The sequence below is a fragment of the Clupea harengus genome, chromosome 9 (assembly GCF_900700415.2).
Source record: "Clupea harengus chromosome 9, Ch_v2.0.2, whole genome shotgun sequence".
NCBI classification, from domain to species: Eukaryota; Metazoa; Chordata; class Actinopteri; order Clupeiformes; family Clupeidae; genus Clupea; species Clupea harengus.
The window spans coordinates 27,492,650-27,503,674 of NC_045160.1; the positions used below are offsets into that span (position 1 = coordinate 27,492,650).

The window sequence follows — 11,025 nt, forward strand, 5'->3', positions numbered from 1 at the left end:
ACAAAATAGAACGTCTCATTTTGATCAGGAGAAGAAAAAAAAACATTCTTTGTGTTTCCCAGAGGTGTGGCGATCCAAACCAGCAGGATAAGGCATTGGTTTTCTCAAACAGAAATCCTTCAGTCTTCTCCTAAGATCACAGGTCCTCGCTGTCTCCGCCTGAAACAGCGATCCTTCAATCTTCTCCTCTGTGTCTCCGCGTGAGACAGAGCTCCTTCACTCTTCTCCTCCCTGTCTCCGCGTGAGACAGAGATCCTTCACTCTTCTCCTCCCTGTCTCCGCGTGAGACAGAGATCCTTCACTCTTCTCCTCCCTGTCTCCGCGTGAGACAGAGCTCCTTCACTCTTCTCCTCTGTGTCTCCGCGTAAGACAGAGATCCTTCACTCTTCTCCTCGGTGTCTCCGCGTGAGACAGAGATCCTTCACTCTTCTCCTCCCTGTCTCCGCGTGAGACAGAGCTCCTTCAATCTTCTCCTCCCTGTCTCCGCGTGAGACAGAGCTCCTTCAATCTTCTCCTCTGTGTCTCCGCGTGAGACAGAGATCCTTCAATCTTCTCCTCCCTGTCTCCGCGTGAGACAGAGATCCTTCACTCTTCTCCTCGGTGTCTCCGCGTGAGACAGAGCTCCTTCACTCTTCTCCTCGGTGTCTCCGCGTGAGACAGAGCTCCTTCACTCTTCTCCTCGGTGTCTCCGTGTGAGACAGAGCTCCTTCACTCTTCTCCTCGGTGTCTCCGTGTGAGACAGTGGGCTCCTGGACTTGGTAGTGCTCTAACAATGATGACTATGAGGGATCGTGGAGCCCACTGTCAGTTACATCGCGTCTGAAAAGAACCCAGCACTGGCCACAGCAGCAGTGGGTTAGGGCCCATGGTCACATCAGCAGTGGGTTAGGGCCCGCTCCACGGTCACATCAGCACTGGGTTAGGGCCCGGCCCGCTCCATGGTGACATCAGCACTGGGTTAGGGCCCGCTCAGGTCACACCAGCAGTGGGTTAGGGCCCGGCCGGCCCGCTCATTTGACATCATCACTGGGTTAGGGCCCGCTCCACAGTCACAGTAGGGCCCGCTCATCACTGGGTTAAGGCCCGCTCCATGGTCAGCCCATGTCCCAGTGACCGCTTGATGTGGATCGCAACCATGGGACCATGGGGCAAGGGGGAAGTTGCCCTTGGTGCAGCTACTTTGTGTGTGTGTGTGTTGGGGCAGATAGCGTGGCTCCTTCGCCCCTTGGTGCAGTTGGTTTTGTCTCTGCAGGGGCAGATGGTATGTCTTACTTGCCCCTGGTGCGGTTCCTCTGGTCTGTGCGGGGGACAGGTGATACATGCCCCCTGGTGCAGTTAGTTTGTAGTTTGTTTTGCATGGGGGCGTGTGGTGCTGCTCATTTGCCCCGGTGCACTTGTCTCTAGTTTTGGGGTAGGGGGCAGATAGGGCTGCTTAATAACCCCCTGGTTGCAGTGTGTGTACATTGTGTAGGGGCTCACTTGCCCTTGGTGTAGTTCATCTAGTGTGAGTAGGGGGCAGTTAGTGTAGAGCACTCCCCCTGTGGTGTACTTAGTAGGGTGTAGGAGGGGGCAAGGGTATTTACAGTAGCTCACTTGCTCCTGGTGTACGTGGTAGGGTGTAGGGGGGGGGGCAGGGGTATTTACAGTAGCTCACTTGCTCCTGGTGTACGTGGTAGGGTGTAGGGGGGGGGCAGGGGTATTTACAGTAGCTCACTTGCCCAAGGGGTAGCTGGTGAGGTATATGAGGGGTATATGGGGGGTATATGGGGGGGCTGTTCACTTGCCCCTCTTGAGCCAGTCCCTCCAGGGCGAGGGGGCGGTGGTGGGGGTCTCGGAGATGCAGCCGGGGGCCGTGGAGAGGCGGCGTGAGCGGCGCAGGAAGGAGAGGGGGTGGGCCGCCGCCACAGGCTTCCTCTGACTCTGCTCACACTGCTGCTGCGTACGCAACTGCTGGTTCAGAATCACCTGGATATCATCCTGATGGAGGGAGGAGGAGAGAGAGAGAGAGAGAGAGAGAGAAACATTACAACCTCTGAATATTCTAAATATATTGAAGTGTGAAGGTCTGTGCTGTGAATAGGGCTACAGTGAAGGTGGTCTGATTTTCCTCATATGTTATGACCTTTATCACCACTAGAGGGAGCTCCTGCCTGCCCCACACCCACCAGATGGCTGAGCCCACAGGACAGGCTGTTGCCAGACATAAAACCAGACTATCACACAGATCCCCCTTAGCTGGAGGCCACCCACTGGCCAGGACAGGGAATACACAGAGTAAAGACGAAGCTATTGGTTACAGTTAGGACACATCAACAACGTCTCACATCTGATTGGCTGGAGGGTGGGAGTTAATATTTCCTGGCATGGCTATTGGCCGGTGAGTGCCAGTTGTCCCAGTGCCCAGTGAGAGGGAATGAGTGGGACAGGTGTCTTCCAGGCGTGACCTCTCGTGTGGGCATGGCAGACTGTAACCAGCAGGGGGCACTGTCTGAGCATCTGTGATACGACCGAGTAAACTCTCCCCCTGTGTCTCTCACTCACTCACTCACTGGCTGGCTTTCATTTGGACTATGTGTGTATGTGTGTATTTACTGTATGTGTGCGTACGTGTGAGTGTGTGTGAGTGTGTGTGTGTGTGTGTGTGTGTGTGTGTACGTGTGAATGTGTGTGAGTGTGTGTAGGTGTGTATGTGAGTGTGTGTGTGTGTGTGTGTGTGTGTGTGAGTGTGTGTGTGTGTTTATTCATGCTGTCTGCTTGTTCATAGATGCAAAACCCAGTGGGACAGTATAGTACAGACAGCAGATGGTGGGAAACATTAAACACACACAGACACACACACACACACTCACACTGTCTCTCTCTCACACACACACAAACACACACACAAACACACACACAAACCAACACACCCACACTCTCTATCACACACACACACACACACTCACACACACACACACACACACACACACACACACACACACCCCCGTGACCCACCTGCCATGCCTCCAGCTCCTGTGACAGCTCCAGCTTCTTCTGTATGGCCTCCAGGAGCTGGTTATTCAGGCCCATCATGTCATTCTTGCTCCGCACGAGCTCCGCCTCCATCAGGGTCTTCCTGCCAATCAGAGCAGCCAGGTGACACAGGTTAGAACCTTTATAAAACACTCACGACAAGATACGCATGCATATGACCTTCCTGCAATACAATATTCAGGATCCTGCTTGCTGAGGTGCTGATAATCTAAGTACTTGGTTCAGAGGTTTCAACATCTATAGCTCTTATGCCACAACAGGAGTAATTCTGCTGTTCGTTTGTCAATAGTTGAAACCATCAGTTCTGTTTTTTTTATCACCAGTTATCCCTAGTTGACCCAACCAGTGTGGGTGTGCATGAGTGTGTATGTGTGTGTGTGTGCATGAGTGTGTGAGTTGACCCAAACAGCAATGATCCCCCATGTGAGAACAGAGCTTCTGAAAAATCACTGCTTAAATAACCATAAGTGAAAAGTACTTTAGCTAAACCCCTTTGAAAAAGCCTCCTATGCTCAACCCCTCACCCTCCCAGTATGTGAGGTGCGTGTGTGTGCTTGAGTGTGTGTGTGTGTGTGTGTGTGTGTGTGCATGAGTGCGGGTGTGCATGAGTGTGTATGTGTGTACTTGAGTGTGTATGTGTGCGTGTGTGTGCATGAGTGTGTGTGTGTGCATGAGTGTGTATGTGTGTGTGTGTATGTGTGTGTGTGTGTGTGTGTGTGTGTGTGTGTGTGTGTGTGTGTGTGCATGAGTGTGTGTGCATATGTGTGTGTGTGCATGAGTGTGTGTGTGTGTGTGTGTGTGCTTGAGTGTGTGTGTGTGTGTGTGTGTGTGCGTGTGCTTGAGTGTGTGTGTGTGTGTGCATGAGTGTGTATGTGTGTGTGTGTTTGCTTTGATATGGCCTTGTCTCTTTCCCTGATGACTCCCCGGTGGAGCTGTTCCTCCTTCATCCTGTGTGTGTGTGTGTGTGTGTGTGTGTGTTTGTGTTGTGTGTGTGTGTGTGTGTGTGTGTGTGTTTACTTTGATATGGCCTCGTCTCTGTCTCTGATGGCCTGATGGAGCTGTTCCTCCTCCACCCTGCATCGCTCCGCCAACAGCCTCAGCTTATGGTTCTCCTCCTGCAGCACAGACACCTGAGGATGGAGAGAGAGAGAGAGAGAGAGAGAGAGAGAGGGAGAGGGAGAGGGAGAGGGAGAGGGAGAGGGAGAGGGAGAGGGAGAGGGAGAGGGGGAGAGGGAGAGGGAGAGGGATGTAGTAAGGATGGAGTAAGAAAGAAAGAGAGGGGTGTTAATCACTTACAGAAGAGGACCAGTCCACAAGCAACCAGAAGAAGCATTACATAAACTTGTTAACGCTCAGTACCTGACACAGCACAGCTTCAACCAACTACATACAAGAGGCGCATCAGTACATCATCATGTGTGAGAGTGTGAGTGTGAGTGTGAGTGTGTGTGTGTGTGTGTGTGTGTGTGTGTGTGTGTGTGTGTGTGAGTGTGTGTGTGTGTGTATGAGTGTATGTGTGTGTGTGTGAGTGTGTGTGTGTGTGTGTGTGTGAGTGTGAGAGAGGCCGCTGAGACCAGCTTCATATGAGGGCATGCCAGAAATCAAAGACGAAACTCAGTGAACAGAGTGAACCTGGTTACTATGGTGACAGATAGATGTAGGGTTCACAGAAAAAACTCAGTGAACAGAGTGAACCTGGTTACTATGGTGACAGATAGATGTAGGGTTCACAGAAAAAACTCAGTGAACAGAGTGAACCTGGTTACTATGGTGACAGATAGATGTAGGGTTCACAGAAAAAACTCAGTGAACAGAGTGAACCTGGTTACTATGGTGACAGATAGATGTAGGGTTCACAGAAAAAACTCAGTGAACAGAGTGAACCTGGTTACTATGGTAACAGATAGATGTAGGGTACACAGTAGAGTGAGTATTATATATAACATTTATTATCACCGTCTTTGGGCTACACAGTAGGGTGAGTATTTTGCCAATCTTTCCACTAGTTCTGTGACTGAGCCAGAGGGCAGGGCCCTGTAAAAGGTCTTTCTCTAAGCTACCACTAGGGGGCACACTGTTCATGGACGGTCTACGTGCAGCACATCTCCAGGACTGGTGTGGAATTTCACAGAAATACAGTATGCCTTTGTGAAAACAGGACGTTTGTTGAACAAGAAAGTGTTTATGAAGAGTGGGGATCACAAGGATAGTTGTTAATGTTATTAAACTGACTTGAAATAATTACAAGATACTAAAATTCAGGCCTTCGATTATCAAAGATTCTGATATTGCACATACACTGCTCATTGATATTTGGCAGATACTTGGGAATATCCACAGAAATGTTATACATGACCTCTTTCACAGAATGAAAGCCTTTGTGAGCTTTTCAAACTCTTGCAAAACCACACGACCGTGGTATGCACTGTTGTAAAAACTCAATAGCAACTGTACCTGCAGCTACCTGCGATGGGACCTGGGAAAACCCCCACCCACCTGAATGAATGTGCCCCCCCCCTTACCCCAACACACACACACACACACAAATGTGCCCCCCCTCCACACACACACCCCCAAATGTGCCCCCCCTCCACACACACACACACACACCCAAATGTGTGCCCCTCTGCCTGTGTGTGTGTGTGATGTGATGGCTTTAACACATGAGGTGCCCCTCTGCCTGTGTGTGTGTGTGTGATGTGATGGCTTTAACACATGAGGTGCTGGCAGTCACCTGATCCTCCAGCTCCTGTATCTGTGCCGGGCTCTCACACTGGTCACTCCCCACACACACAATGGAGTCTGTTAGCTGGGGGCACACACCACACACACACACACACACACACACACACACACACACACACACACACACACACACACACACACACAGGACAACGCAGATCACATGTCAGCTCCACATTACAGCAGTCAGAACAGAGAGAGTGAGAGAGAAGAGAGAGAGTGAGAGAGAGGGGAGAGAAGAGAGAGAGAGATAGAGGGGAAGAGAAGAGAGAGAGAGGGGGAGAGAAGAGAGAGAGAGATAGAGGGGGAGAGAAGAGAGAGAGATAGAGGGGGAGAGAAGAGAGAGAGAGGGGGGGGAAAGAGAGAGAGAGGGGGGAGAGAAGAGAGAGAGAGAGGGGGGGGAGATAAGGGAGAGCGTGAGAGAGAGGGGGAGAAGAGAGAGAGAGAGAAGAGAGAGGGGGGGTAAGGGAGGGAGAGAGAGAAGGAGAGAGGAGAGAGAGAGAGAATGGCAGACAAGGCCTGCTCTTTGTGCTTTCTCTGTGAGGCCAGTGGGCTGGGTTATCTAGTCTCAGGTAACAGCACTGAAAGACTTACTGCCCCCACCCTACACCAGTTTCCCTCCACAATCCACACACACACACACACACACACACACACACACACACACACACACACACACACACACACACACACACACACACACACACACACACACACACACACACACACACACACACACACACACACACACACACACACACACACACACACACACATGTCCTTTCACTCAGTGAACCAGGTCAACAGGATACCCTTGACAGAACAAAGCACAACTGTCTCAAACACAACTTTGAATGCAGGAGCATTGTGACCACTCTAAACTATAGCTGTGTGACACAGGCTAGCACACAACAGTAACTGACACAGGCTAGCACACCACAGGCTAGCACACCACAGTCACTGACACAGGCTAGCACACCACAGGCTAGCACACCACAGTCACTGACACAGGCTAGCACACCACAGGCTAGCACACCACAGTCACTGACACAGGCTAGCACACCACAGGCTAGCACACCACAGTCACTGACACAGGCTAGCACACCACAGTCACTGACACAGACTAGCACACCACAGGTTAGCACACCACAGGCTAGCACACCACAGTCACTGACACAGACTAGCACACCACAGGCTAGCACACCACAGTCACTGACACAGACTAGCACACCACAGTAACTGACACAGACTAGCACACACCAGTTACTGACACAGACTAGCACACACCAGTCACTGACACAGACTAGCACACACCAGTAACTGACACAGACTAGCACACACCAGTAACTGACACAGACTAGCACACACCAGTTACTGACACAGACTAGCACACTATACTGTTTTTGTACCTAATGTTTATACATTTCTTCAGAATGTGCGAACAACAGCGATTTCCCAACAATTTGTACAACAAAAGTTGCCACATAGACTCATCTGCACTGGAGCTACCAAGTGAGTTTACGTATATAGCCACCGCTAACCCAGCCTGGCATTTAGAGTAAAGGTACCCAGTAGGGCTGAACGATTTGGGAAAATAATCTAATTGCGATTTTTTCCCCCTAATATTGCGATTGCGTTTTATCATATCGCATTTTATCGCAAATGCAATTAATCGTTCAGCCCTAGTAACCAGTGTTGAAGAAGGTGGTTATTCCTACAGAAAGTTGGCCAATGTTGACGCAAACTTGTAGAGAATGTATCAACAGTTGACCCAAACTGTCATTCAGTGCCAACACTAACACAGTTTGCCATTTTGGTAATAATGCTGACTAATTAAAGGTTAAAGGTTCAGCCAGCCTCAGTTGGCCAATGTTGGCATTCAGTGTGAGTATGTTTATCTGAGATGTTCCCTTGGCCAGCTGCCATTCAGATACGCCTCTCTAGTCTCTGCATGCTCATATCACCAAGACCCCTCTGCTCTTCTGGCACTGCGGAGAACATGAACAGGTGAGACGTGCACACACACACACACACACACACACACACACACACGAAGGCCAGTAAAACCCACACATGATTAATATACTGGAGAAAGCCTCCCTTTCGTGAGTCAGCCATGCTAACACGCTGATGACCTCCCCTTCTCTCCTTTAACCAAAGTTCATAACCAAAGTTCATAAACAACGCCAGCACTGAGGGATTTTCACACACTCTTTACAGCCCGCTACCCATGAGTCATAGAATAGGGAGAAGTAAATCAGGTCAGCCATTGTTCATTTGAGCTCACACAGCCCAAGCCCCTTAGCACCGAAACACCCCTGATGTTTGGGTCCATGGAGAGAGTGTGTGTGTGTGTGTGTGTGTCCTTAGCACCGAAACACCCCTGATGTTTGGGTTCATGGAGAGAGAGAGAGTGTGTGTGTGTGTGTGTGTGTGTCCTTAGCACCCCTGATGTTTGGGTCCATGGAGTGAGTGTGTGTGTGTGTGAGTGAGTGAGTGAGTGAGTGAGAGAGAGAGAGAGAAAGTGAGTGAGTGAGTGAGTGAGTGTGCATGTATGTGTGTGTGTGTGTGATCCTCCACACTCACCAGAGATGTGTGTTGCTGTGCGAGCTCCTGTGAGTGTGTGTGTGTGTGTGTGTGTCCTTAGCACTGGAACACCCCTGATGTTTGGGTTCATGGAGTGAGTGAGTGAGTGAGTGAGTGAGTGAGTGAGTGAGTGAGTGAGTGTGCATGTATGTGTGTGTGTGTGTGTGTGTGTGATCCTCCACACTCACCGGAAATGTGTGTTCCTGTGCGAGCTCCTGTGTGTGTGTTTGTGTGTGTGTTTGTGTGTGTGTGTGTGTGTGTTCCTCCACACTCACCGGAGATGTGTGTTGCTGTGCGAGCTCCTGTGTGTGTGTGTGTGTGTGTGTGTGTTTGTGTGTGTGTGTGTGTGTGTTCCTCCACACTCACCGGAGATGTGTGTTGTTGTGCGAGCTCCTGTGTGTGTGTTTGTGTTTGTGTGTGTGTGTGTGTTCCTCCACACTCACCGGAGATGTGTGATGTTGTGCAAGCTCCTGTGTGTGTGTGTGTGTGTGTGTTTGTGTGTGTGTGTGTTCCTCCACACTCACCGGAGATGTGTGTTGTTGTGCGAGCTCCTGTGTGTGTGTTTGTGTTTGTTTGTGTGTTCCTCCACACTCACCGGAGATGTGTGATGTTGTGCAAGCTCCTGTGTGTGTGTGTGTGTGTGTGTGTGTTTGTGTGTGTGTGTGTGTTCCTCCACACTCACCGGAGATGTGTGATGTTGTGCAAGCTCCTGTGTGTGTGTGTGTGTTTGTGTGTGTGTGTGTTCCTCCACACTCACCGGAGATGTGTGTTGTTGTGCGAACTCCTGGGCCAGGCACTTCAGCTGTCCCATCATGCCCTGCAGGTTGTCCTGCCGGTCGTCCGGCTCCTGGTGGGTCACGCGTCAGAGGAAGTAGAAGCCTCAGGATGGACTCAACTTCCTGTGTGAGCTAGAGTGGAGGACAGGACAGTGAGAAGCAGCTCAGGGACTCTTCATTTAACACTTAGGGTTTATTCGAACAGAGCAGCGAGGCATCTTTGGGGCAACTACAACAACTACAAATGCCACAATAGCTACAGTTACTACAATTACTACAATTACTACAATCCGTCAGTCTGACATGGGGCTGAAATCCCCCCCCCCCCCCTTAAATCACTCAGGACTCTGCAACAAAACTGTCTCTTGCACTTTTATCACCTACGTTTACCATAACCACTTACTGTTATACCTGCACTGGGAATGTAACAAATACATCTTACAGGATGTCTTTTGCTGCCATTACTAAATTGCCTTTTTTGCACTACCATAACCTCACTTTAAAGAAAAACTGCTGCTGCTGTACGTGTATCTGTATGTTTTTTTATATCTATATGTATATCTATATGGATCTAAATTTCTTGTCTTATCTGTTGTTGTGCCTGTGCACTTTATATGTTTCACCGTGGGAGAGTGGGAAACGTTTTTATCGATTCCTTGTATGTCTGACATGCAGGAAATTGACAATAAAGCTACTTTGACTTTGACTTTGACTTTGATAGCTACAGCGAGGCATCTATGGGGCAACTACAACAACTTCACTCAGAGGTTTCCCCATTCAAATGATATGAGATGGTGAGTATCATTCTCTAATGACATTTAGAGAAGGTTCCGGAACTCTGATGATGTGAGATGGTGAGTATCAGACATTTAGAGAAGGTTCCGGAACTCTGATGATATGAGATGGTGAGTATCAGACATTTAAAGAAGGTTCCGGAACTCTGATGATATGAGATGGTGAGTATCAGACATTTAGAGGTTCAGGAACTCTGATGTTTAGGCCGAGGAGACTGATGTGCAGAAGCAGAGAACTTTCCAGAAACGTTAAGAGCTGAAAACGTGCGCAGCGAAGAGAGAGATTAACGGAAGCACATGCTATTTCTGTGCCATATCTCCTTTTTCAAGGACGGGGGAGTAAACATCTTGCAAGTACAGAGCAACTCAAATAACGGCACACAACCAAACTTCCCCTGCAGATGGGAAACTTCACACAGGTATCAGCCAATGCCTGACTGTCTTTGAGTGGAATGAGATTGATGTTTATTCTGCTCCAGGCAGTTTCACCAATTAGGGTGACTGATGTTTTCCATCCATGTGTGTGTGTGTGTGTGTGTGTGTGTGTGTGTGGAGTGTGTGTGTGTGGAGTGTATGCATGCACATTGTGAGGATTCAGAATGACAAGACCTGTTTGTAGTTTCAGGGGTGAGTCATGATTTTGGATGTGCTAAAGCTCTAAGACATAAACAGAAACCTGTTAGCAGGCGCTAAGGCTGTAAGACATGAACAGAAACCTGTTAGCGGACGCTAAGGCTGTAAGACATGAACAGAATGTCCTTATCTTTCTTAATCACCCGGCCGGCCGCTGCAGGGGTTAATGTCATGTTCTTCAGGCCACACTCTTGCTCACCCAGCCCTTACTCTCCAGCAAGTGTGAGTGTGTAGTGTGAGTGTGAGAGTGTGTGTGTGTGTGTGAGTGAGTAAGTGAGTAAGTGAGTGCTGTGGTGTGTGTGTGTGTGTGTGTGTCCTGTGTCGCCTACATATATATATATATATATATATAACACGTGTGTGTTGCAGTGAGTCGTTTGTGCAATAAAAAACTGACAGCAGTCATACTTGTTTGTTTGTTTTTGTTTGTTTTTAGAGATCTAGTGAGAAGCACAACTGAA

General features: G+C 49.3%; 1 protein-coding gene across 2 annotated transcripts; it reads right to left on the reverse strand.

Annotated features, from left to right (window-relative positions):
* Positions 1-1,720: 1,720 nt before the first annotated feature.
* Positions 1,721-9,390, reverse strand: si:ch211-235m3.5 (BICD family-like cargo adapter 1). 2 transcript variants are annotated; one of them, XM_031574044.2, is made up of 5 exons: positions 9,119-9,382; positions 5,768-5,842; positions 4,051-4,163; positions 2,995-3,115; positions 1,722-1,977 (listed from the first exon to the last, which is right to left on the reverse strand). In XM_031574044.2, the coding sequence occupies exons 1-5, from the start codon at positions 9,173-9,175 to the stop codon at positions 1,777-1,779; spliced, it is 567 nt and encodes a 188-aa protein (XP_031429904.1). In that variant the 5' UTR covers positions 9,176-9,382; the 3' UTR covers positions 1,722-1,776. The 2 variants fall into 2 exon arrangements, with proteins under 2 accessions (XP_031429905.1, XP_031429904.1); XM_031574045.2 differs by lacking the exon at positions 5,768-5,842 and having other exon boundaries at positions 1,721-1,977; positions 9,119-9,390.
* Between the last annotated feature and the right edge of the window lie 1,635 nt (positions 9,391-11,025).